Source organism: Alexandromys fortis, unplaced genomic scaffold (assembly GCF_014885135.2).
Source record: "Alexandromys fortis isolate MF-2015 unplaced genomic scaffold, M_Fortis_MF-2015_v1.1 scaffold_8_1_9099942, whole genome shotgun sequence".
Taxonomy (NCBI): Eukaryota; Metazoa; Chordata; class Mammalia; order Rodentia; family Cricetidae; genus Alexandromys; species Alexandromys fortis.
Genome location: NW_026067898.1, coordinates 420,921 through 446,014, shown reverse-complemented (window position 1 = coordinate 446,014; position 25,094 = coordinate 420,921). Strand labels below are relative to the sequence as shown.

Genomic DNA, 25,094 nt, shown 5'->3' with positions numbered 1-25,094 from the left:
GCATGGCTCAGGGATCTGTAATCGGGGAAGCAGAGACAGGGAAATTGCTACAAGTGCATAGGCCAGCTGTCCTGATATGTGGGAATGAATGAGCAGGACCCTGCCTCAAACAAGGCAGAGAACATAGTTTGTAGAAAATTCAGAGTTTGTTCTCTGATCTCTGAATGTGCGCGTGTACACACATGCGTGTGCGTGCACACACACACACACACATGAGAGAGAGGGAGAGAGAGCAAGAGAGAGAGAGCGCGCGCAAAATTCCGCCCTTTGGGAGTATATTCTCCCAGCATTTCACAGATGGGGACCTAACAGGGAAGAGGCCAAGAATTTGTTCAAGGCCCCGCTGTTCCAATCAGTTCACCCTGGGCTTCCTCTCTTTCCCTTTTGCCTAGTGGGAAAACTCCCCCAAATAAAAGTCCTTCAGGCCCCACAGCTATTTGGAATACCAATGAGATGATATTTAAAAACCAGTTTTCCCCCAGAAGAGCATGAGAGAACTACTGATCACTATAGCTGCTGCCTGTGAATCACGGGATTTCCTGGTTTTAGAGAGAAATGTCAATTTCCCGTTTTGGAAGAAGAAACCGTGGCAGATATTGTGCTTACTCTGGGAGTCAGAGCCTCAGAAAATTCAGGCTCAGGGCAGGGAATGGGGCTGGACAGGAACCAGGCACACCAGCATGGGTGCAGGGTAGGGAATGGGGCTGGACATGAACCAGGCACACCAACCAGTGTCAGGGACAGAGCTAAAAGCAAGTAAAAAAAATGACAGAATCAAGTACTTCCAGAAACTTTGGCCAGCTGGTGTGACTACTGTCCTCAGCAGATCCCAGGTGGTTGGATTCCTTTTAATGGCAGGAATCCACACCTCACACCACAATTCAGGGATGGCCAGCTCTCAGGAAGTCCTCCTCAAGCTTGAACTGAAACCTGGTGGGGACCAGACGAGGGACAGGAGGAGTTCCCTTCCCAATGTGCATTTCTGCTCGACAGGAACGTCTTTGGAGCTAGCTGCCTGAGGCTTCTGCCCCTGCTCAGCCAGGGAGGCTTACCTGAAGTTGTAGCCAGGGGAAACGCTGCTTTTCTCAGACACTCCGTCCAGCCGGGTGAAGGAATATTTGGGGATACACTGGTCCCAGGCCTTGTCCAGGTCACACACCCAGCCGATCTTAATGCCCAGAACGCCACCCTGAGGAAAGGGCCAGGTATGAGCTCTCTGCTGTCCTCAGTCAGGGCTGAGGGTTTGTGGAGAGGGATTTCTTTCTCTTCTCTACATGGGAGGTGGCAGTAGGGAGGGGGTGACCTTAGGGGAAGAGCCCAGAGTCTTAGAGTCCCTGAGAGACAACATAGGGAACAGAGAGCACTGATGCAGATTGCTTTCCCGTGGCATGGTGCTTTCAAGAGACCGAATGCCTCTTCTGGGGAGAAATGGGAAACTGAGGCTTGGGGAAGTAGAGGCAAGATCTCTGGGGGAGAGATGGACAGGATTTGGGGATCTGCATGTCTGGGGTGCTTCCACCAGGAGGCATTTACTGCCCAGCATCCCAGGGGTGATCCCTGAAGTCTATGGGAGCCCTGAGCTTTCCGGGTAAGCAGAGGGGCATGGATAAGAGACAGGTCTCACCGTGCGGGCCAGCTTGGCAAAATCTTGCCCGGCAAACTTAACCACATCCCCTACCCTCAAGATGGGGCAGAATGGGGCCTTTTCAGGGTGGAAGCGGCATGTCTTTATGTCCTTGGCTGTCAGGTTGGGCAGGAGGTTTCCCCTGGGGAGGAAAGAGGAAAGAGATGAGGCCCAGAATTAAAGTAGAGGTAGTTATGCCTAAGTTTTCTCCAGTCTTCTGGATGCTTCTGGCCCTCAACACCGAAGTGGGGACATCTACTGCACCTCAGCCCCTCCCCGTCTACCTCCCTTCTTTCCCCGCATGGTTTTGTAACTCCGTGTTCCATCTCATGGCAGGGCTAGGAATGTCTGTGGCCAGGGTCTCCAACTACCAGGCTGGGCTCCTGGTGACCAGAGTCTCCTGATTGCTCTGTGCATCTCCGTGGTGCCTGGCAGGGTCCTTTGTGCAAGGCTCGCTGCCACTAGGTAGTTGCTGAATGTATGAGCCAATGTAGTGAGGGCAAACTAAGACAAAGCAAGCAAGCAAACAAAACAAAACAAAACAAAAAAACCAAGCAAACCAACAGTCTCTATTGAGTGCTGTAGATGGCAAGAAATAAAAGTGACAGACACTTCACACCCCAACTGCAGGAGGCCTCGGTGTCCACAGCTGGGCCATGCTGTCTTTTCTCTGCTGCGAGAGACTCCTATGTGGGTTCAAAGCTCCAAGGCAGGGACACAGGCAGAGAAACTGGGTATGTGGCATTTGGGATAGGAGCTCCAGGGGGTTGAGTAGATGGAGAGAAAGAGGGGGGCCTCTGTGGAAGGCTGAATGAGGGAGGAATCGGGGACTCACTTCTCGAAGTTGAAGAGAGGGAAACGGATGCTGTTCTTGATGAAAATGGTGAAGTTCTCCGCTTCCATCATGATAGGCCTGCGGGCGAGAAGGGGCGATTCAGCTCTTGGGAGAAGAGAGACAGGGGGCTTTTCTCAGGAATATTCCTTTGTGGGTGCCTCTGGAAAGGAGACATAGACCAAGGACCTATGGGAGCAAGGGTGAGAGGCAGAGGCAGGGCAGGGCGATGACACCCTAAGATAACATTCCCACTGGGGACATGCAAAGCCCTCCATATGCTTGGGGATGCTCAGAGCCTTACATCTCCACGGTGTCCACTTCGGTGGGGCACCAGCCCTGGATCTCACAGGTCCGGAGAACAGAGCTGTAGTTCACACAGCGGCCAGTGAGGATCCCTGGAGGGTGGAACTTCATGTCGAGGTGGCTTCCTGACCCTTGCCACTCCCACCCCCACCCCCCTGTCCTCATCAGGGCCCCAGCAGGCAAGGCAAGCCAATGCATGTGGCCCCAACACCCCAGGACTCTTCTTCCTTGCCTCTTAGTCTGAGCATTCCTTCTTCCTAGAATACCCTTCATGAAGCTCCCTCCATCTTGCCGGATCTTCCCCCAACTTCAGGTCACCTACAGGAGAGCTTTGGAGCCACCTCTCAGAACCATCCTTGTTCCCTCCCCTGGGCTCTCTGTTTTTTTTAAAAATATTTATTTATTTATTATGTATACAATATTTTGTCTGTGTGTGTGCCTGAAGGCCAGGAGAGGGTGCCAGACCTCATTACAGATGGTTGTGAGCCACCAAGTGGTTGCTGGAAATTGAATTTAGGACCTTTGGAAGAGCAGGCAGTGCTCTTAACAGCTGAGCCATCTCTCCAGCCCCTGTATTTTTTTTAATACTACTTGCTACTCTACGCTGCCACTAAAAACCTAGACTGAACTCTTGGGGCAGGAACCATGTACCTCCACAGCCCTGACTGCACCCAGAAAACTTCTTGTAACACTGGCAGAATTCCATAGAATAGGCTTGCCCCCTTTCCTGACTTGGACTTATCCCCATGGAGAGTTCACTGCATTTTAGAGTCCCATGAAGGCTTGGGGTTGGGGTTGGGGTGGGATGGAGGAAAGGGCTGCACTCACCCCCACCCGGGAAGCGCTCAGGCCCACACTGGCTGTCAGACACACAGCGGTACTTCTCCTCATTCTGTGGAGAGACAGGGTCACATGTGTATGAAGGACCCTCCCTTGGCCCTGGGTCAGCCATTCGTTCCCATTGCCTCTCCCAGGTTCCCACAGCTGTGGCTTCTGGTGGGTGGCAGGTCCAGTCGCAGCTCCGAGGCTAGACCAGGGGCCTCTGTTCATACCCCCTGCCTTGCTTCTGCCGGTACACTTCTGTGACCTCTTCCACTCACCTCTGGGCAGAATCCTTGCATTTGATTTTCAGTGACGATCATCTTGGTGATGATGACAAAGACGGAGGTGCCCTTGGGAGGAGAAGGGAGAGGGAAAAAGCCCCGTCCCAATCTGCAGGGCAGGAAGTGATTTCTGCTGCTCTACAGAAGAGGAAGCCGCAGTCTGCCTGTGATTTGGCCAAGGTGGCAGAGCTAACAAGAGAGGCACAGCTGGCATTCAAACAAACTTTTCCTAACCACCTGGTGTTCCCTCTTGCTCTCCTTCTGATCGCTCTCCATGAATGAACAGATGTCACAGGGCCGGGGGAGGGTGGAGGGTTGGGGGAGTCCAGCTTCTTTATGTCCAATCCCCCCAGCAGTGTTGTAGCTTCTGTCCCCATGCTCCCCAGACTTGGGCATGCATGTGTCCCTAGGGTAGGGCACCGTACCTGGGGTGGGGTCACATAATCTGAGACATCCATGACTCTGTTGGCATAGCGTCCGAAGCCTTTCACCTTCGTCACTACCGAGGACTCAATGGCGGTGTCCCGCACTTGGTAGGCCTTCTCGTGCAAGAAAACCCACCTGCAGCAGAGAATGGGGATAGGGTAAGAGCCCACAGGCTCATGAGATGGGGTGGGGAATCCTCCTTCCTGCCAACATTAGAGTTTAGGGGTATGCTTGGCAGGGTCATGCATTGGGATGAGAAACAGGGACGAGTTCTTGTTTAGTTAGCAAGTCTTCATAACCACCTCTGGGGAGCACGTCTGGGCTTCTTCTTCTTCTAATTGTTCTCCTATGAAAACTCTTATTATTCCAACATGTACCATATGGTGTACAGCGTGTGCATGTCTGGAGGTCAGAAGTTTGGTGCGGCGTTCCTTCTCCTACAGAAGTTGATAGTGTTTTTTTTTTGTTGTTGTTTTTTTGTTTTTTGTTTTCTTTTGAAACAGAGTCTCATTCTAGTCTGGCCCTGCCTGGACTAGAATTCATTTTGTAGACCATGCTGGCCTTGAACTCACAGAGATGCACCTGTCTCTACCTCCTAAGTGCTAGGATTAAAGGCGTGCGCCACCTTGCCTGAAATCAGAAGTTGGTACCGAGACAGACGTTTGGGTATCACCTCTATTGCTGTCCACCTTATCTTCTTGGAAACAAGGCCTCGCTGAACCTGGTACTCGGTGAATGGCTAGGCTGGCTAGCCAAGAGCCCTCTATCTACCTGTCTACCTATCAGCACTGGATTGCCAGTATGCACCGCCATGCCTGGCACTGCTTTTCTTAAAGACTGCACCAGGGACTCTAGAATGCTAGGAAATTGCTCTACCAATGAGGAGCTACAGTCCCAGCCTATTTGTGACTGACACATAGAAAACGTGGAGCTATGTTTGACTCCTTAGGAGGAAGTTCCACCCCTTGTGGGCTACATGCATGGCCAAAAGTAAGTACTGCTGATAACAAGGTCTCCCCTCTAGCAGGCACCAAGGAGAGCGGAGACAGAGGTCCCCAGCTGCAAACCCTGAGCAGCCCAAGCTTTATTTATGGTTGTGCCCTGTGTGTCAGGAACACAGCAGACATTCAAGAAAGAAAACAATGAAAGGTCCTTGGAGGGGGCTTCTTGGCAGTCTTCACCTGGCCAACACAGGCTAGGAAATTAGGAGGAGGTGGGGGTGTGGGCAGTGGTGGTGCCTCTGCCTGGGCAGTGAACACCACTGGGGAAATGGGGACACTAATCTTATTCCTTGCATTGTGCTTCCACCTAGTGGTCATTACCTGTCTTCCCATAGTTTAAAGCCGTCATGTGACCTTCCTTCCGTCTCACCTGCTTCTATGGACCTTCCCAGACCAGTCTGAGAGACTCAGACTGCTGACTCCGCCCATCTGTGAAGGCCCGCCTGCCCGTGTGAAAAAAGCCACCACAGCTCTCAGGGTGCAAGGCATCCAGTCCCTATACCTGTCCCAGCCTGACACCTGGGCCTGGTGACACACCGGAAGGTCAATGCAGTTACTGTCTTTATTCTGTAGGTGAGAAAAACCTATCAAACAGGTTTGGGAAAATTTACACACTATACAACAAACCAATGATTCGCTAAATTTTGGTAACCTTATCATCATCATAATCATCATTAGTACCACTGTTATGGCTGTTGTGTTGCGGTGCTAAGGATGGAACCTGGGGCCTTACAGGTGACTCTATCACTGAGATACACTCCTAAGCCTGCTGGCCTTACTTGACCACAGAAGCTGTTTGGGAGAGAGAACTTAGGACAGTTGGCCGAATCAAGCAGAATACTTTGGGAAGGCTGGGTTAACATCATTATCTGCCTCTACCAAACGTTGGGAAGGCACATCAGGAGATAACAGAAGGAGTCTGGGACAGTTTAGCTCAGAGAATGCGGTGGGCATCCCTGGGGCAGCTGCAGAGGCAGTGCTGTGGGCACCCCTGGAAGGGCAGCTGCAGAGGTATACAACCCCGCAGAGGGTTGGGCAGGCATGAGGCATTTGGAAGGGGTTAGCGAGTGTCCAGCCCAGGAATTCCTGTCATTAGATTGGCCATGAACTGCTGTTTCAGGAGGTTATGGACACCACAAGGCTGGCAAGACTGGGGAGCTTGCTTTTCCATGTTTTGTGTAAGCTGAGGAGATGTTTTTCTTGGGTGGAGGGTGGACTGTATGATCTTGAGGTTCCTATACTGTTGGAAGATTGAGAAGGAAGCAGCGTTCAGGTCACTGCTTCAGGGAGGTAGAGTCACTTGTAGGATAGATACACTGTTGTTTACAGCAAGCATGGGCTGGTCTTTGTGAGGTCTCTCCATTTAGTGAGTCCAGTACCATCCCTATGACGGGGCTTTACTTACTGAAGCGCTATTTCTCTCTCTCTCTCTCTCTCTCTCTCTCTCTCTCTCTCTCTCTCTCTCTCTCTCTTTGTGTGTGTGTGTGTAATTCCTCAGAAGCTATCTACTTTTTCCCTTGTGTGGGAGTGAGTATGTGTATGCCATGGTATATGTGGGGAAGTCAGAGGGCAACTTGCAGGAACCAGTTCTTTTCTATTCTGTGGGTCTTGGGGACTTAACTCAGGTTTCCAGGCTTGGAGTAAGGTAGCTTGACATAAAGGCTCTCTTACTGGTATAGCATCTATCTGTCTGCCTGTCTATCTACCTACCAATCTACCTATCTCTCATCTATCTCTCTATCTGTGACAGGGTCCCTCATCTATCTGTCTGTCTGTCTATGAATCTCTGAATGGCAAGGTCTCTCCCATTTACCTGGCACTCACCGACTAAGCTACATTGGCTGGCCAGCAAACCCCAGCGACGCACCTGTTTCTGTTTCTCCAGCCCAGGGATTAGAAGAATGTACAACAATGCCAGGTCTTCTTCACACACGTTCTGGGGATTAAACCTAAGTGCTTGTGCTTGCGAGGTGAGCACTTTATGCAGTCAGCCATCTCCCCAGTCACTCCGTTTTAACGTGTAATTGGCGAGCAATCGTTGTCTGTATCTATGGGACATACTGTGAATGTTTTGGTGCATATATACATTAGAGAATGAGTCTATTAAGCTGATTTGCATAACCATCTCTTTATACTTCTCTGCTTTTTTGTAGCATCATCCTCTTGGATTCTGAATGCTTTCTTGCATGAGAGCAAGAGGGTGGAGTTGCAGCTCTGCCAAATGGCTTTGAACCTGTTACCTGCTTTATTGTGGCTGCCGTGTAGCAGCCGGTAAGTTGATTAATGCACCATTAAGCGTTATCCACATGCTTGTAAAATGCTCTTCTGAGCACCACGCCTTTAGAGAAGTCTGCAGTGCTGTCTGCGTTACCGATCTTTCCATAGTTTCTTTCTTTCTTTTTTTTTTTGAAGGGGAGGAATTTCATTAAGGTCTCATTCACCATGTTATGTTCTAACAGAGATGAAGGCAGGCAGCATCTTGTTACAGGATCCAAGGAAGTTATCCGAAAGAGAGCACCATTAGCTCATGGCCTTGTGCCCTCTGGAAGGATGGGGAATGAGGTCTGGGGGCCTGACTCTCTAACTCAGCTAAGATACTGGCTGCTGCTGAACACTTATCAGAGAGTAAGGCACAGTCCACATGGACTTCTGGAACTCTGGGGAGCCTTGTCACAGGGCTGACATGCTTCTGGGTGCTGAGCTAAGGAAATGGTTCTCTGAGGCCAGTACCCCATCCTTAAAGCCAGGGCACATTTGTAGATGCAAAGAGCATTCAGAGTGTCATATCATATACCAAGACTATGATGCTACATGGACCCAGTCCATAAAGCCTTTGTGAGATGGCTGGACATGACCATTGTGTGACAATTGGGAAACAGACACAGATGGGTTGCTGACTTGCCCAAAGTCACGTAGCTGGGAAGTGGGTTCCAAACTGAGTCTGCTCTGGACCATTCCCAAGCACACCACTGTAGGGTCTCCAGCTATATCTCAAGTAGGATCCCTGCTTCACTGATAGCAAAGCACCCCCTAACTCAGGAAAGTCTCAGGAGGAAGGGGTTTGGGGTGGAGAAACAATTAACCAATCTCTTCCTCCTCCTCTTCCTTTAAGACTCCTTGTATGCCCAGTAGGGAGGAGAGGCCGCATTAGAATTCTCTCTGAGTTAACAAATGGAAGAATTTCAGTGGCCCCATGGGGCTGAGAACATCATCAGGGTAGCTAGCAATGGGAGGTGAGGGGTTGCTTCATTTCCAGAACAGAGGGGCTGAGGCTGTCTCTAGAGGCCAGGGCTCAGGAGATGCAGCAGGACTAAGCCTCTGATTCTTGGCATTTACTCGGCTGCTCTGACTTCTTTTTTTTTTTTTCCTTGCATTTCTGGTTCATTATTTATAGAGCGGAAGGTGGTGGCAGCTCCTTGGCAGGTGGGAAGTGCAGGAAAGAGGCCCAAGCAGCATCCCAAACCCCTCCCACCTGCCCCCAGGGAGGCAAGGAGGAGGAGGAGGCCAGGGAGTGGGTGTGAAATGTGTGCAGTTGTGTGTGTCAGAGGAGAGGGGTCATTTTAGGAAGGTGTGAGCTGGGTAGAGGGAAAGACGGAGGCACATCAGGGAGTCGAGGAGCAGTAATAGTTATCACACATAACACTACTGAGTCACTGTCTCGGAGAGGCACCTAGCATGTGTCACCTCTTGTCCCTGACAGAGGTACTCTTACACCCCTTTCCTAGACCTTGTGGACTGAGACTCACAGGTCTGTGTCAAGGTGGTATCAAAGCAGGGATGTCAAGCCATGGAGTCCCTTCACCCTGAGGCTCTGGCATAAGAAGAAAGCAGGCAACAATGGGTGTCACTCCCCTTGTATCTAGAAGATGAGGGATTCCAACTGACCTTCCAAATGTGTCACCTAGTGTTGTTGATAAGGAGCCTTGGGTGGCCATGGTGGAGCACACCTTTAATCCCAGCACTTGGGAGGCAGAGGCAGGTGGATCTCTGTGAGTTCGAGGCCAGCCTGGTCTATAAGAAGTAGTTTTAGGACAGCTAGAGCTGTTACACAGAGAAACCTTGTCCCAAACCAAACAAAGGAGCCTTGGGTGCCAGCAGCATGGTATCCCCAGCCTCTGGCACACTTAGGGCGGGTGAAGGACAAAGTGTGTCAAGCCCAGCTGGCAGATGATTAGGTGGTGTGTTGCTGTGAGTATGTAAGATGAATGCTTGGTTCACGTTGCACACTTCTTAGGTGAAGCTGTGTGTCCTGTCTCCCTGGCAGGAAGTTACAGGGGAAACACTGAGGAACTAGTGAGTGCGGACACCATAGCAGTCATTAAATATCCCTTCAAGGGACAGGGGCAATTTGGCTCCTTGGGTAAAGTCCTTATCAAGCCTGAGTCCCTGTGGTGGAGAGAGTGGAAAGCCCCGCAACTCTGTCGTTCTCTGACCTGTACACATGTCTATGCTCCACTACCTCACAAAACGAATAAAATGAAATGCAAAAAATAAATAAATAAAACCCTTTCAAGTTCTATTGAGTCTAGGGAGTGCTGACTCTCCTTCAGGCTCTCGCTCAGCCGCATCTACTTCTGTTAATCCTTGGCTCACCAGGAGGCTCAGATCTCACCCAAGGACTCTTCCCCAGTCTCAGTCTTACGTAGGCTGACAGGGTAACTTCTTTCTCACTCTACTGTCCTGTGAAAACACAGGCTTCTGTGGGACGCCAGGTCTGACCTCTGTGCTTCCAGGGGTCTTCCTACACGCTAGCCTCTACTCCTCCCCCAGACTGGGCTCTTTCCCTCCACAGAGGTGGGTTCTTTCTGCCTCGGGACTTCTTCCTTCTGCTCATCTGGCTGCTCCAACCCATCCTTCAGAACCTGGGCTGGTTGTGGCATTTCCAGAAAACTCCCCTCGGGTTCTGGATGAAGCCAAGTGCCTCGACGGTGGCAGCGCTTCTGATGTTGTGCATATTTCGGACACTGTTCACACTTTGCATTTGTCTGTGGGGATCACTGCGTGAATAGCCACTTCTTGCCACATTCACGGGTGTGATGTGGACGGGATAAAGACCCTGTCTGCTCCTGTCCACGGCTCTGCCCTCAGTGCCCGATGCCTGGCACGGAGAGATACTTGATGCCTTTTTGCTAAATTAATCACAATGGATTCATGAAGTCACATGGTGTCTGGGCCCCTATAAACAGCTTGGGCCGGGGGGCTGGGCTGCCAAGCGTGCTGATGTAACTGCAAGGCACGGGTCCACGGGGAGCTGTCAGGCTGGCAGATGGATGGGGTTGCATATCAAGACGCCAAAGAGCCTCTCTCCTGCTCCCCTGAGCAGGCTGGACTCCAGCCCCCAGCACTGGAGAAGTCAATCTGATCCCGATGAGGGGCAGCCAAGGGCAGTGCAGGGCTGAGGGGTCTAGGCTAGTCCAGGAGACGGCTGTCTCTGTCGTCCATCAATGCCCTGCCTGGAGCCAGGAGAGCCGGGCCAGGTTAGGAATGCGCTGAAACAGCTTTTGTACTCATTTGGACCAATACAGCATCCTGTGACTATCAACAATCAAGGCGCTGAATACATGTGTGAGCACAGAAGGCTTCAGGACTGACTCTGAGGCTCAGGATGTAGCTCGGTTGGGAGAGTGCTGGGTTCAACCCTCCAGCATCATATAAGGATGTGGTGGCCCACACTTGTAATTCAAGGTCATCTTCACCTATGTAGTAAATTTAAGGACAGTCTGGAATACATGAGACTGTGTCTTAAAAAAACAAAACCAAACAAACCAGGCAACCAAAAAAGGAACTAATTTCGAGCCAAACTTTGGAGACAGGGATGCGGAACATTTCTCTACATCTTTCACAAAATAATATAGGAAAGGAGTTTCAACTCTATAGCTTGGATTCTTTCTAATGTCCTCACAAGGCTATATAGCCCTGTTATACACGGGAATACCAAGGTCTACTGGCTTTCATCAAATCCATAAAGCAAAAATCACTTTAAAAGGACAGCCACGTCTGCCCGTCTCTCCACACATCCAACCTCTCCACATTGCTCCGGCCTTTCAGCTCCAGCCCACAGGCACACAGGATGTACTCTTTGATTTGCTTGAATTAACTCACGACCTAGTCAGTGGCTTTCTGTCTTTCATAGACAGACTCATTGTCTCAAGGAACAGCAAGCGACCACAGACCCGAAAGCCAGGAAAGAAAACCCTTGAGGTTTCTGCCTGCATTTCCTGGTGCCGACCAGGGTGTAGTACTGACCGCAAGAAGGACAGACCTGTGTTTTCCTCCCAGCCATTGTTTGCTCGGGCCCCTTTGTGTGTGTGTGTGCGTGTGTTGTGTGTGTGCGTGTGAGTGCGTGCGTGTGTGTGTGCGTGTGTGTATCTTGCTGACCTTTGAGCAACCCCTAGCATGAGTCTTACTGCACAGAGTCAGGTAGAGGGAAGAGTTTATGCTTTTTAACAATAGATATCATTTCTGCATTCTTGAGGGAAGAGCCCCACACTGTCAGGAAAGGTACCTTTCTCTTTAGCAAACTCTTTCCGTGAATGTATCCGTGCCTGTGCCTCTCTCTACTGTGAAGGTCACTTTCCTCCTTTGTCCTGCTCCCCAAGAGCAAGGGGTTCTTGCCTTTTTTAATTTCTCACCATCTAGTCCATGTACGTAGGGAGGAATCCCCAACTCTCTATGAAGCCCAGAGTTCTCCTTTCTTCCCCAGCTGGTTCTTTTCCCACACAACATCAGCCCATTTCCCTGGTCCCAGTGCCTCTTTCCTGTGCTCCTGTATCTGAGACTTCAAAGACTAAGGGGAACGGAAAAGTGTGTGGAGGGCTCTGTCCCCTCACCCCCCCCCCTTTTTTGGGAAGGACCGTGTGGGTCCTTAAATGCCTAGGGAATGCACCTATCCTTGGAGCGTGTGTCTAGACTGATTTTCCAGCCCTGGAAGAATTACTGGGTAAAATAATCCACCTGAAGATGGGACTGGTTGGGAGTGGCAGAGGCCAGTCCCGAGGAGAAGCTCTGGAAGCTGCAGAGCAGTCTTGGGAGAGGGATGGAAGGACATCAGGTAGCTCTCCTATCCCGGAACCTGAAGGACCATGGACTCACCCCACAAAGTAGGAGATGATCAGCAGCTGGACGGCTCGGTTGATGATCCCAATGGTCCAGCTCTTCACAACCACCGACTTGGTAGTCTCATAGGTGAAGAAGTCTGATATACAGTTCATATTGAGAGAGTGCTCGCAGTCACTCAGAATGGCAGCCCAAGGAGACGACCTCAGGACAGGGAGACCAAGGCCTGGAGTGGGTCGCTTAGTGGGACTTGAGGAATGGATCCTGTAAGCCAGGCAACTGTAGTCAGTGCGGTCTCTCTCGCCTCTTACCACTCTGGCGGCTGCCAACCGTCTAGGACCAGGGCGGACCACCTTTTTATTCGTCTTCTTCGCTCCACTCCCCTGTGATGTCACACAGGGGTGGGGTCTCCAATCCCGGGCTCCAGATTGCCTGGGATGCAGCTGGCTAGGGCCCTCTGGGACTCGTGTTTTATCTGCACTCTGTCTACTGCTTCCATTCTGTTCTCTTATGCGGTGTCTCCACCACACAGCTCACCAGCTCCTCTGTGTTCTCCAAAGCCCCTTGGAAGGGTCCATTCCTGAGTTAGCTGATCTGCCTGAGCCAAGGACTCCACTGCTGTGTGCCTGCCGATTTCTAGCTAATAGCACAGATGGGGAGAAAGGGTTCTTGGGTCTCCTGGGAGGAAGAGTCACATATCCCCTCCTCTTTGCCCTCCAGAATCTCATTATGTTCCTGAGCTGGTCTCAAACTTGTTTATGTTCCACACTCACAATCCCCCTGCCTCAGTCTCCAGAGTGTTGTGACAACAGGTTTGTACCACTGCAAAGCGGAAAGTCACTTAATTTCCAACTCCAGTTGGCAGGAGTGGTTGAAACTTTCTGGTTGTACAGAAATTGCCAGATTTCTTTCTTTGCCCCCAGGTTATTTGGATCTTTTGTTAGTGTACTTGCTCCTGAAAGCTTGGGGCTGTTTTAGCCATCTTCCACAGTTTCCTCAAATCCTGGAACTGTGCTGCGTTAACAACAGGTTCTCATGACATGTCTTAAACCCAGTTTGAATTAGGTAAATAGTGCTAGCAATAGCAGTATTTAACCCAGCGGTTAAAGGCACAAGTTCTAGAAGCCAAGAATGCATTTTGACTGTCTCATATCCCAGGACTGAGTTAGCAAGTCAGTGCAGTGATTGTCGGGAAAACCGCGAGTTTAAATATTCTGTCTTTATGCAGGACACGTTCTTGCAATTCCTCTAAAGGTTGGACCCTCATGGTTACGATGAAAGGCTGATGTTAAGGATTCTGAGTTCTAGGGTTCTTTTGTAGGCCTCACTTTTCTCATCTGTAAAATGGGGAAGGGTGAGAGAAACTCAAGCACCTCTTTCAGACCCGGCTTCAAATTTTGCAAGATGCACCCTGGTGCTATGTGAGGCCATCCGGGTTCTGCCAACTCAGACTGATGTGGTTTTAAGTAAGTTCTAGCTCAAAGGTAAATCTGACACCAGCACTTGAACTTAATGCGGCCATCTGCCAGGCTCTTCCGGAGAACCCACAAATTAGGGATATGGATGGGATGGTGTTGGCGGTGGAAGGTGAACTCATCTCAGAGAGGATCTGATGCACTTGCCAGGGTACAGCGGGAAGCAAGCAGTCACCGACTACTGCTTTCCCTTTGCAGCTAGTGGGGGCGTCATTCCTGGCCACAGCTCTGTATTTTTCTGGTTCAACAGACTCCTTCCCAGACTATTTTACAGGAGGGAGGGACGTGAACGAGTCCAACGCACAAACAAACCTGAAAACCTGATAAAACTGCATAACTTTTCCTCGGAATCTACGCTTTGCAGAGCGGCTTGTAACTTTCTGAGCGGAGGTCCCATCTCCTAGCTAAGAATCGCTTTGATTGCAGAAGGGGACGGAGGACTGACGCTCTAGGTGCCGTCCCGTTGGTCGGCTCGGCGGGCGTCCTTCTAGCCACGTCTTCCTCTCTATGGTCGGTGCGCGACTTCCGGTGGCGGGACGCGGGACCGCGCACGCGGGAAAAAGCTTCCCCGGCGGCCCCCTCCCCCGCGTCCCTGCCTCCTTCCCCGCGTCCCCTGCGCCCACCGCCCGGGCGGTGCCGTCGCGAGGCTGCAGCTCCAAGAGGTGGGTGGTCGCGATCCCGGGGTCCCGGGTGTGCACGAGTCCCGCTCCCCCGCGGGACACTGGAGATGGGTCGTTCCGCGTTCAAATTCGCCGGCAGTGGGCGAATCCATGTTCCAAGTAGGGGGAGCAGCATGGGTCCAGGGGGCCTCGGGTGGTGGGATCGCTGGGATCCGGACGCTGCCCCCAGGGCACAGCGGAGGTGTCCTCTCCGGGCTGGTCGCGGGGTTCCGCCAATTTGTTGCCGTGCCTGTCGGTGGAACGTCCCGAGAGGGTGTCGGTGGGGTGTGAGCGCCACGACAGGCCTGGTTCTGCACCTAGGGTCCTGGGCCTTGGCCCCGGGAACGCTGTAAGGTCCCCAAGCAGTGGAGAACTTGAGACTGTCCAATCCAGGCACAGCTCCCCATGGGTGTGCGGAGTAAGGTGGCGCCTTTACTTGTTTATCAATCTCCTTCCCGAATTCAGATTCCCACCCTGCTGAACATCTTCACGTCTACCCAGGAAGTGGGGCCCAGCTCCCAGAAGAGGGTTCGTCTTCTCTGGTGCAGCCTAGGGCTCTGTGCTCAGGCCACCACGGGCAGGTGACTATGGCAGAGACACTGGAGTTCAACGACATCTTCCAGGAGGTGAAAGGGTCCATGGTGAGAATTGCCTGGGCTTTTATTAAAGGCAGAGAGTTTGTGTCCGTTGGCAAAAGCTTAACTCTTGACTACTGTTTGGGCAATAGTGTATCTGGTGTTTCCTCAAGCAGAGCAGCAGCAAAGTCTTAAGAGTTGTTTGTGACCCTGAGTTTGAAGAGCTTGCATGTGCCGTTCTGTCTTGAACCCCTGTGTTAAGAACCAGGAAACTGGGATCCTAACAGGGCTCTGGGTGCCAGGTCAAGCTTGCAGTCTTGATTCGATGTCTCTTGTGTCTCTTGACTTGATTGCACCATTGATGAATCTGTTCAGCTTGCGACACCACACCAGTGAGGGGTCAAGTCGACCTGGTACACACTGCACCCTGTTCTGAATCCAGGTTTGTGTTTTGGGCAGAACGATGGGAGGCTACGATTGAGCCGCCAGGGTATCATCTTTAAGAACAGCAAGACCGGTAAAGTGGACAATATCCAGGCTGGGGAGTTGACAGAAGGCATCTGGCGCCGGGTAGCCCTGGGCCATGGACTTAAACTGCTCACAAAGAATGGCCACGTCTACAAGTATGACGGCTTTCGAGAATCGGTGAGAGATCTTGTTGCTGTGACCCTCTCCTTTTCTTTAAAACTGTCCTGTCTTGTTTATTTTCAGTCTTCTAGAGACAGTTGGTATTCTGATAATCATGTCATTGCTCATATGGGCTCCTCAGAGCAGGGCTGCTGGAGACTATTGAACCAAAAACTAGTGTTCCATGATTTGTGAATTTCTTTGTGCCTGGACTCTAGGTTTATCTAACATCTTAATATAAATAGTGGTTTCACTTGCTGCTTCTGTCCTGGTTCAGAATCTTGAGTCTAGAGCGTGGTGCTCTAGGGATTTGTTTTAACATTTTGGGTTGCTTGGTTTTAATATCCACTTTCATCAAAAGAGCACCTGCACAGTTTAAACACTCAGCCAGGTGATTTCTACATCTGGGAATGGAAGTTCCTTTACTCCTCTCCTAGCCTGGGATATTTTTATCTTTTTAAAAAATTAGTTATTTTGCTGGGCAGTGTTGGTGCACGCCTTTAATCCCAGCACTGCAGAGGCTGGTGGATTGAGACCAGCTTGGTCAGAGAGCGAATTCCAGGACAGCTAGGGCTAGATGGATAAACCCTGTCTTTTTTTTTTTTCTTTTTTTTTTGGATTTTCGAGACAGGGTTTCTCCGTAGCTTTTTTGGTTCCTGTCCTGGAACTAGCTCTTGTAGACCAGGCTGGCCTCGAACTCACAGAGATCCGCCTGCCTCTGCCTCCCGAGTGCTGGGATTAAAGGCGTGCGCCACCATCACCCGCAAACCCTGTCTTGAAAAAAAACAAAAGGAACAAAAACACTAAAGCTAATTTTTATGTTTATGAGGCTTTGCTTTCATGTATGCCTGTGCACCATGCACATGCCTTGTGCCCTCAAAGCTCAGAAGAAGGCATTAGGTCTGGAATTGGAGTTACAAACAGTTGTGCACAAGCCACCGCCATGTGGGTGCTGGGAATCTAACCTAAGTCTTTTGCAAGAACAAGTACTCTTGACCACTGAGCCATCATGTCTCTAGCAGTGTTTTAAGCAGCTGGGCGGTGGTGACACTTGCCATTAGTCCCAGCTTTCCAGGCTGGTCTACAGGGTGAGTCCAGAACAGCCAGGGCCGTTAGACAGATAAACCCTGTCTCTGAGAGTGTGGCTGAGGGCATCTGGTCCCAGAAACAGCCTCTCATAACAAAGTAAAATTTGTTTTACAACAGTTTTCAGAGTTGATGTGCTAAGTTCCTGTGCACAGTTTTAGCTGTGGTTTCTAATAAAGGATATATTACTGAACTTTTTCTGAACTAGAGATCTCAGGGCTTTTAAGTTGTGTTAAGGTCCAGAGGGTTTACTGGGATTTCACTTTCTCCTTACAATTTACAGGAGTTCGAGAAACTCTCTGATTTCTTCAAAACTCACTATCGCCTTGAGCTAATGGAGAAGGATCTGTGTGTGAAGGGCTGGAACTGGGGGACGGTGAAGTTTGGTGGTGAGTGAGGAAGCTTGAGAGGTTTGGGGAGAAGGTGGGGTGAGGACTTCGGATGGTACCTCGCTTAGCTCTTTGCCCTAATTTCTAATCCCAGTGTGTGTGTCTAGCTTGTATTTATTTACCTAACGTGTCTAGTGTAGCAGGCACTGTGCCTGCTTGTGGTACGGCGTGAACGAAGTTCCTCTGGTCCTCTGTCCTCATGGAACCCAGAGCTGGTGGGCATGCTTCTGCAGACTCCCAGGGAGCAGTTTGTGGCTTGAATAGCCCTTTCTTCACAGGACAGCTGCTGTCTTTTGACATTGGTGATCAGCCCGTCTTTGAGATCCCCCTAAGCAATGTGTCCCAGTGTACAACAGGCAAGAATGAGGTGACCCTGGAGTTCCACCAGAATGACGATGCCGAAGTGTCACTCATGGAGGTGCGCTTCTATGTCCCTCCTACCCAGGAAGATGGTGTGGACCCTGTAGAGGTGAGGCTTCTGCTTGTTGGTCCGCCGGGTACTGCTGAGTAGGATTCGGCTGGCCGGCCTGGGAGTAGAGGCTGTTCAATTGCCTGTGTGTGTTTGCAGGCCTTCGCCCAGAATGTTCTGTCAAAGGCAGATGTGATCCAGGCCACTGGAGATGCCATCTGCATCTTCCGGGAGCTGCAGTGTTTGACACCTCGTGGCCGGTACGATATCCGGATCTACCCTACCTTTCTACACCTCCATGGCAAGACCTTCGACTACAAGATCCCCTATACTACAGTGCTCCGCCTCTTCCTGCTGCCCCACAAGGATCAGAGGCAGATGTTCTTTGTGATCAGCCTGGATCCCCCCATCAAGCAGGGCCAAACCCGGTACCACTTCCTGATCCTCCTCTTCTCCAAGGATGAGGATATCTCCTTGACTCTCAACATGAACGAGTAAGCGTCTCACTGAACTTGTTTCTTGCGGCTGTCCAAGCAGAAAGCCGGCCTGCCTCAGGATCTCGTCTTGCTTTCTTGACAGGGAAGAAGTGGAGAAGCGCTTTGAGGGTCGGCTCACCAAGAACATGTCAGGGTCCCTCTACGAGATGGTCAGCCGGGTCATGAAAGCACTTGTAAATCGGAAAATCACAGTCCCAGGCAACTTCCAAGGGTAAGAATGGGGGCGGAAGTCCTGACCCACTGGGGATGGGGTGGGTGGGAAATGTCCTGCACCTTAGTAATAAAACCTTTCCTGTGATGGGCACCCTCTAGTAGAAGCCCAGGTGCACTTCTTGTAATTGCCAGCACCTCTGTCAAAGCAATGTAGTGGCCTGGACATTATGCTGCCATTGCTGTGGTCAGTGCTGACCGGGCCCCTTCCATCCTCCATCAGGCACTCGGGAGCCCAGTGTATCACCTGCTCCTACAAGGCCAGCTCAGGACTCCTGTACCCGCTGGAGCGGGGCTTCATCTACGTGCACAAGCCCCCTGTACACATTCGCTTCGATGAGATCGCTTTTGTCAACTTCGCCCGAGGCACCACGACCACTCGCTCCTTCGACTTTGAAATTGAGACCAAGCAGGGCACTCAGTACACCTTCAGTAGCATTGAGAGGTAAGAGCCGTCTCCTGTTTCCTTCTGCTGTCCTGACCCTGATCCCACCTCTCCTGCGAAGCTCAGGCTAGCCTCGGGTCCTCTCTGGGCCCATGATTGGGCTTTTCTAGCTAAGTTGAATTTTCTTCAGGTTCTCTGAGATCTGGTCTTTCAAGTATTCAGACTCTAGAAATGTATTCATCATTTTTTTTCTGTCCTTAGAAAAGTTTTTTTTTTTTTTTTTAAACATTACGAAAGCTGTGTGTGTTGATTAGTTCATTCTCCTCTTTTCCCATGGTGGAAATATTATCTCTTCCTTTCCTGGAATGAGCTTCGTGCCCAGGAACACAGCAGCTAATGTTTATTGAGTACTCAGCTGTAAGTGAAACATTTTACAAACATATTTGTGTTTAATCCTCATTACAGCCCTGCAAAGGGCGAAATGCAGACCAGTAAAAAAGATGGAAACCTCCCTTCCCACAATGCCCCACTGTGGGTCTATTGGTAACTACCTAGACCTACGCCTCTTCTGTCCCATAACTCTTTAGGGTGTGTTTACCTACCGACGTCCAGGTTGGTGTGGTCATGAGCTCCACCTTCACCTAACCCGTTGGTATCAGAACATTAGTTGGTTCTAACCATCTAGTAACGACATTTGTCTTCCCTCACAGGGAGGAGTATGGAAAGCTGTTTGATTTTGTGAATGCCAAAAAGCTCAACATCAAAAACAGAGGACTGAAAGAGGTATCTGTGGGCAGGACGCACCTCTCTCCTGTTCTTTCTGTAGAGGAGAAAGGAGCAGAGACTTGGTGGCCTCTTTTTCACTCTTTCTTCTCTTCTTACCCTTATAGAAAAAAGAGGTGCGTGTGGCTCCTTCCCCTTCCTGAGCAGGTTCTCTCTGCATGGCCTTAGATCAGTCTGTGCAGCCTTTTAGGAGCCCTTGTGGGGCCAGGAAAGGGAGGGGCTTGGATACACTCAGTTTAGTAGGCCCTGCATGTTGGCTGTGTGGACATTCCTGCTCAGGGGCTCCTGGGAGCGGCTGCTCTGGTTTCACAGGTGTGGGGAAAGGCTTTGTGGTGTGCGCAGGAGTTCCGGCTCAAATATGATGGCTGAGTCTCCTCTCTTCCCCGGCTAGGGCATGAACCCCAGCTACGATGACTATGCTGACTCGGATGAAGACCAACATGATGCCTATTTGGAGAGAATGAAGGAGGAGGGCAAGATCCGGGAGGAGAATGCCAACGACAGCAGCGATGACTCAGGAGAAGAAACTGGTGGGCTAGCCGCTGTGCCGTGGACTGGGGAGTCGGGGCCTGGGCAGTCAGGTTCTACCCTGTGCCTAGGCCGGGTGTCTGGGTGCAGGGGTGGGCTAGCCGCTGTGCTGGGGCCTGGGCAGTCAGGTTCTACCCTGTGTCTAGGCCGGGTGTCTGGGTGCGGGATGGGACTCCACTGGAGTAGAAGGTGATGCCGTCTGTGTTCTTCCTTAGATGAGTCCTTCAACCCTGGTGAAGAGGAAGACGATGTGGCAGAGGAGTGAGTTTTGATTGGACCTCACTGGAATGAGATTATGGCCTATAAATTTAAGGGTTTCTGAGTATTTATCATGTCCCTGTCTTAGCCAGTGTTCCGAGATGGAAAAGTGACCTCCCATGAAGTGAGACATGAAAGTATTTGTCAAGGTGTCAAGGAATTTATTAGTGCATAGCATGCTTTAAAACCAGAGACATGGAAAGAGGCTGGGGAGGAGAGCTAGAGCTTCTGCATGCGGGGCGCCCTCGTCTGCAAGTGACCGTATAACAGTCGTGTGTGCCGGTCAAGACTCCTCATTGTCCTGTGCAGGAGGGACTAGAACTGGCTGCACAGGGCTGGGTGGTTGTCTTGGTTCATGTAACTGGAGAGTGCAGGGATGTAGTTAACCTTAGGTCCCACTGCATCTGTTTGCTTAGAAGCCGTGAGGAGTCTTTCTTGCTTCTGACTGTACTATTCTTAGGACGCTTGCTCCATGTCCCTCAGAAGGTCTAGGTAGGCTGAACGTGGTTAGCTTCATACCCAGAAGCCCCTCTTGGTGAACAGCACAGTGGACAGTGTTGTCTCTGCTCAACTGCCTTTCGGAACTTGAGATAATATGTTCAGGGCTCTAATAGGTCAGAGCCACCCTCAGACCCTGCAGTTGGAATGATTCCCCCTCCTTGCAAAAAACAAACAAGTAAATAAATGGAACTATTGATCTGGAAAGATTGGGCAGCAAAATCAAAACCCAACTGTGAATGCCCTTCAGAAGCCCCACTGGTTTGCTGCAAAGGTTGAGGCACAGATGCCGATGAACCTCGGGAGCCTGTCTGCAGGAGGCAGGTATCTGCAGCTGCGTGCGCAGAGGAAACGCGGTTTATTGGACAGGAGAGTCAAGCACAGGGACTGGCTGCAGTTGAAGCTTGGTTTCCTCCCTTTTAGGGTTGTCTCTTTCTCAGAACAGGTTGTGGTATAAACTGAGGTGCTTTAAACCAAAGGGGGAGGTGCAGTAGCCTAGGTGTGCTGCAGGCCCACAGGAGACAGTGACCTGATGGGCAGAGGTGGGGCAGAACCCACCAGGGTTAGAGCAGAGGAGCCCACTGAGGCGTTTTGCTCTTCATTGATTGAACCAACAAGTAACCCTGTGTGGTACTGGGTCTGGAGAAGGACTGTGAAGCCATCTTCATGAAAGGCAGGAAGCTGGGGTGGCAATGAGTGGTGCAGACTGTCCTGGGACTTACTCCCTTGGCCCTTTCTGGGCAGATGTCTAGATTCCTTACTTCTGGCTGGGCGGCGGTGGCGCACGCCTTTTATCCTAGCACTTAGAGACAGAGTCCACTCCCAGCAGGCCTGTCTGTGAGTTTGCGGCCAGCCTGGTCTACAGACCCAGTTCCAGGATAGTCAGGGCTATACAGAGAGACCCTGTCTTGAAGCAAAACAAAAGATTTGTATCCTGCTGTCCTTTCCTGAGTCTAAGCTTTACTCTGGCAGGTTTGACAGCAACGCCTCTGCCAGCTCCTCCAGTAACGAGGGTGACAGTGACCGAGAAGAGAAGAAGCGGAAACAGCTCAAAAGGGCCAAGATGGCCAAGGATCGCAAGAGCCGCAAGAAGTCTTCAGAGGTATAGACTAGCTGTAGGTTGTGAGAGAGTGTGTGAGTGTGTGTGAGGGTGTGTATGTGAGTGTGTATCCACTTTCTATTTCCTTTCTCCTGTCCACTCCCAGCAGGCCCTGTTGGTTGTACTGCCTTTGTAGGCGAGAGGCTTTGGCAGATAACTTCTAGGCTTTCTTTTTTGGTCCTGAGATACTCTGTTTCTAGAAGATCTGGGTTTCTTGTTTGTCTAGTTTTAATATTTTCTGACAATCTTGAACACACATTTGCTGTACTGTGATTTTATTCATACCCCATTTCCCTCTGTTCCCCTCCATTAACTCCTTAACTAGTCCATCTTTTACTTTCATGTCTTGCCTCTGCTTTGCATCTGGTGAGTTTAGTTAGACTTGCTTGGATAGCACAGGTGAGACCTTACCAGTGCTGTGCTGCTGAGAAAAAGAACTCATCTTCTAGCAGCTGCATGCTAGCTGCATGTAGCTCCTTAGGAGGGGTGAGCCTTGTGGGTGCCTCTCCCGTGTACGCTAGAATATCAGGGCCCAGTCTTGTGTGCGCCTGGGACAAGTACCCCTAGCTGCTGATAGTCACAACAGCCATGCTGTGTCTGGGTGGCAGAGTCCATAGCTCTTGCCCTCTTCTTGCCTACTCCTTACCTATATCCCCTGGCCCTTGATGATACAAATGTTCCGCTGAGCACCCATTCGCTGATTGTCAGTACAGTCTGAATTGGGAGCCATCCTGCCTCTCCAGGGATTCTTGGGGAAGGAAGAAGTTGCCTGTCTTGCCCTTAGAGCTGTTTGTCACCAGTGCTAATTAGTTCTTCCTGCATCTCCTCGCTCCCCAGATGGTCTCCTTGGGGAAGCTTGGGGTAACGTGTGGATGGCCGACGGCATTTGGGTTCTTTCTCACGTAGGGGAAGAAGGGTAAAGATCCAAATGCCCCCAAGAGACCTATGTCTGCATACATGTTGTGGCTTAATGCCAGCCGGGAGAAGATCAAGTCAGACCATCCTGGCATCAGCATCACCGATCTTTCCAAGAAGGCAGGCGAGATCTGGAAGGGAATGTCCAAAGAGAAGAAAGAGGCGAGTGGCTGCGGACAGGAGGGGTGGTGAGAAGGGCTGTGGGGTGTGCGCCCATGGAACAGCTGTGGGTCCAGATGTGCTGGCCTCGGTCTGAAGGACTGTCTGACAGGAGTGGGACCGCAAGGCTGAGGACGCCAGGAGGGAGTACGAGAAAGCCATGAAGGAGTATGAAGGAGGAAGAGGAGAATCTTCTAAAAGGTGAGTGTTAGGGACAAAATGGCCCCAGTAACTGCTTTTTCCAGGTTGGAATTGTACGTGTTTTCAATGGCAGTAGAGTAGTGCTTATGTCATTGCCAAGTATGGGTGATGTATGGGGTCAGGGCATAAATAAGACCCAATTTTCTAGGTAGTTTTGTCTTCAAATAAATAATGGGAGAGTTGAGAAAAAAGTATTTTCATGAAGCTTAATTCAAAATCCATATGACCTTTTAAACAGAATAAAAGTGTCAGGTAAGGTTTGTATGAGTTGCTTCAGGCTGTGACCCTGGCTCTTCCGGGGTACTCAGGTGTGACCCTTTCCTTTGTGCACTCTGGTGAGATCAGTGTGGCCAGTACTGGGAAGAGTCCTCCTTCAAGCCGGGAGAAGTGCGGCCTGTCTGATAATACTGGGAGGCTAATGGCCTGACTTCTTTCACATTTTCCTAATATAGGGACAAGTCTAAGAAGAAAAAGAAAGTAAAAGCAAAGATGGAGAAAAAGTCCACGCCCTCTAGAGGCTCATCATCCAAGTCTTCATCACGGCAGCTAAGTGAGAGCTTTAAGAGCAAAGAATTTGTGTCCAGTGATGAGAGCTCTTCAGGAGAGAACAAGAGCAAAAAGAAGAGGCGGCGGAGCGAGGTGCGGCAGAAATGTGGGGTGCGGGGGCTCGTGAGACGGGGTGGGGTTGGTCTACAAGAGGAGCGAGTTAAGAGTGGACAGGTGGATTTCTGAAGTTCCGATGAATGCCGGAGCCACGGGAGGAACTGGGCATTAGGGACCTTTACCAAAAACTGGCTGGGAAGGTAGCTGGGCATTACTTCTTTACCTAAGAGACTTGGTTTTCCAGGACTCTGAGGAAGAGGAACTAGCCAGTACTCCACCAAGCTCGGAGGACTCTGCCTCGGGATCTGATGAGTAGAGGAGGATCCGTCCTTGCCCTGTCGCGTCTCCAGGTTTCCTGCTCATCCTCGGATGAGTAAGAGTCCTTGGATGCTGTGCCATCCGAGCAACTGCCCTTGGTGGCTTCTACTTTTCTGAGGCATCGAGGGGAATACCTAACCTCTGCTGCTGTGCAGGGATGGCTCCTTGTGATCTGGGGACAGACTGGGTAGGAGTGTGTTCTGTCTGCTACAGTGCATTGAAGGACCCAAGTCCTGTGCTCACCTTCCCGACTGCGGGGAAGAAGCTGCTTCCTGCCTTGTTCAAGCAGCTGCAGCACCAGTGGGTCGTGCGAAGTCGGGCCTGGAGCTCCTAATTGGGGCCTATTTCTACTTTTATTTTGTATTTCTGGTCTGTGAAGTCAATTTAATAAACGGAACTGACTTTGGAAATGATGTCCTTATGTCTCCTTTCCCACTTTGCACGGAGTGTTTACCTTTCTATCCTGACCGGGCAGGGCTGTGCTGTTCAGCCGGGAAGCAAGTCTCTAGGTACATCCTGTTCCTGCCCGCTGGACAAGCGTTGGTTTTCACCCTGTCTGGGTGGAGTGAAGAAATGAGTTCTGATCTGATTAGGAAGCCTCTCATAGTTCCACTCCATTAGCCGGCTTTGGGGGGGGGGGGTGATACTGAGCGCTATCCTTAATCACTTTATAAGTCAAGGATCTTACAAGGCTTGAGATAATAGAATGAGGATCGACTTTCCTTTCTAGTGTAGAGTGGAAACCTGAGTCAGGAGGATGAGTTGTGTGAAGTTAGGCATGAGAGGAAGGGAGGGCTACAGAATTCTGTGTTTGGGAACTGTATCTCTTTTAGATAAAGAGATCTTAAACACCTAACATGAGGGGAAAAGCTACCCCACTTCACACTGTATCCCTCAATCTGAATTTATCCACGTGGGGTGGCCACGACGCCTGCGCTCCCAGGAAGGCTCAGGTGTAACAGGAAGCCTCAGTCCGCCAACGGGTCCCTTCGTGCTGCCCGCGCTCTATGGTGCTGTAATCAGCGTAGGCTTAGGGAAAGCAGTCCAGGGCGGTTTCCTCTCTAGGCCGTCA

At 50.8% G+C, this 25,094-nt stretch overlaps 2 protein-coding genes across 2 annotated transcripts in view; one reads left to right on the top strand and one right to left on the bottom strand.

Annotated features, from left to right (window-relative positions):
- P2rx3 (purinergic receptor P2X 3) overlaps nucleotides 1-14,242 on the bottom strand; it is a 37,667-nt gene extending 23,425 nt beyond the window's left edge. Inside the window, exons 1-9 of the mRNA XM_050120543.1 lie at nucleotides 14,136-14,242; nucleotides 12,385-12,612; nucleotides 4,291-4,426; nucleotides 3,863-3,934; nucleotides 3,591-3,654; nucleotides 2,761-2,854; nucleotides 2,460-2,537; nucleotides 1,625-1,766; nucleotides 1,053-1,189 (exon numbers count right to left, since the gene is read on the bottom strand). Coding sequence (XP_049976500.1) covers nucleotides 1,053-1,189; nucleotides 1,625-1,766; nucleotides 2,460-2,537; nucleotides 2,761-2,854; nucleotides 3,591-3,654; nucleotides 3,863-3,934; nucleotides 4,291-4,426; nucleotides 12,385-12,612; nucleotides 14,136-14,158 — 974 coding nt within the window. The 5' untranslated portion in view covers nucleotides 14,159-14,242. The remainder of the gene's footprint in view (nucleotides 1-1,052; nucleotides 1,190-1,624; nucleotides 1,767-2,459; nucleotides 2,538-2,760; nucleotides 2,855-3,590; nucleotides 3,655-3,862; nucleotides 3,935-4,290; nucleotides 4,427-12,384; nucleotides 12,613-14,135) is intronic.
- A 91-nt stretch (nucleotides 14,243-14,333) lies between these two features.
- Ssrp1 (structure specific recognition protein 1) lies at nucleotides 14,334-24,435 on the top strand. Its single transcript, XM_050120530.1, has 16 exons — nucleotides 14,334-14,485; nucleotides 14,948-15,123; nucleotides 15,517-15,702; nucleotides 17,054-17,159; nucleotides 17,438-17,628; nucleotides 17,728-18,062; nucleotides 18,148-18,276; nucleotides 18,499-18,720; nucleotides 19,371-19,443; nucleotides 19,835-19,973; nucleotides 20,187-20,232; nucleotides 21,700-21,829; nucleotides 22,733-22,903; nucleotides 23,013-23,101; nucleotides 23,554-23,740; nucleotides 23,949-24,435. The coding sequence occupies exons 2-16, from the start codon at nucleotides 15,070-15,072 to the stop codon at nucleotides 24,018-24,020; spliced, it is 2,130 nt and encodes a 709-aa protein (XP_049976487.1). The 5' UTR covers nucleotides 14,334-14,485; nucleotides 14,948-15,069; the 3' UTR covers nucleotides 24,021-24,435.
- Nucleotides 24,436-25,094: the final 659 nt, after the last annotated feature.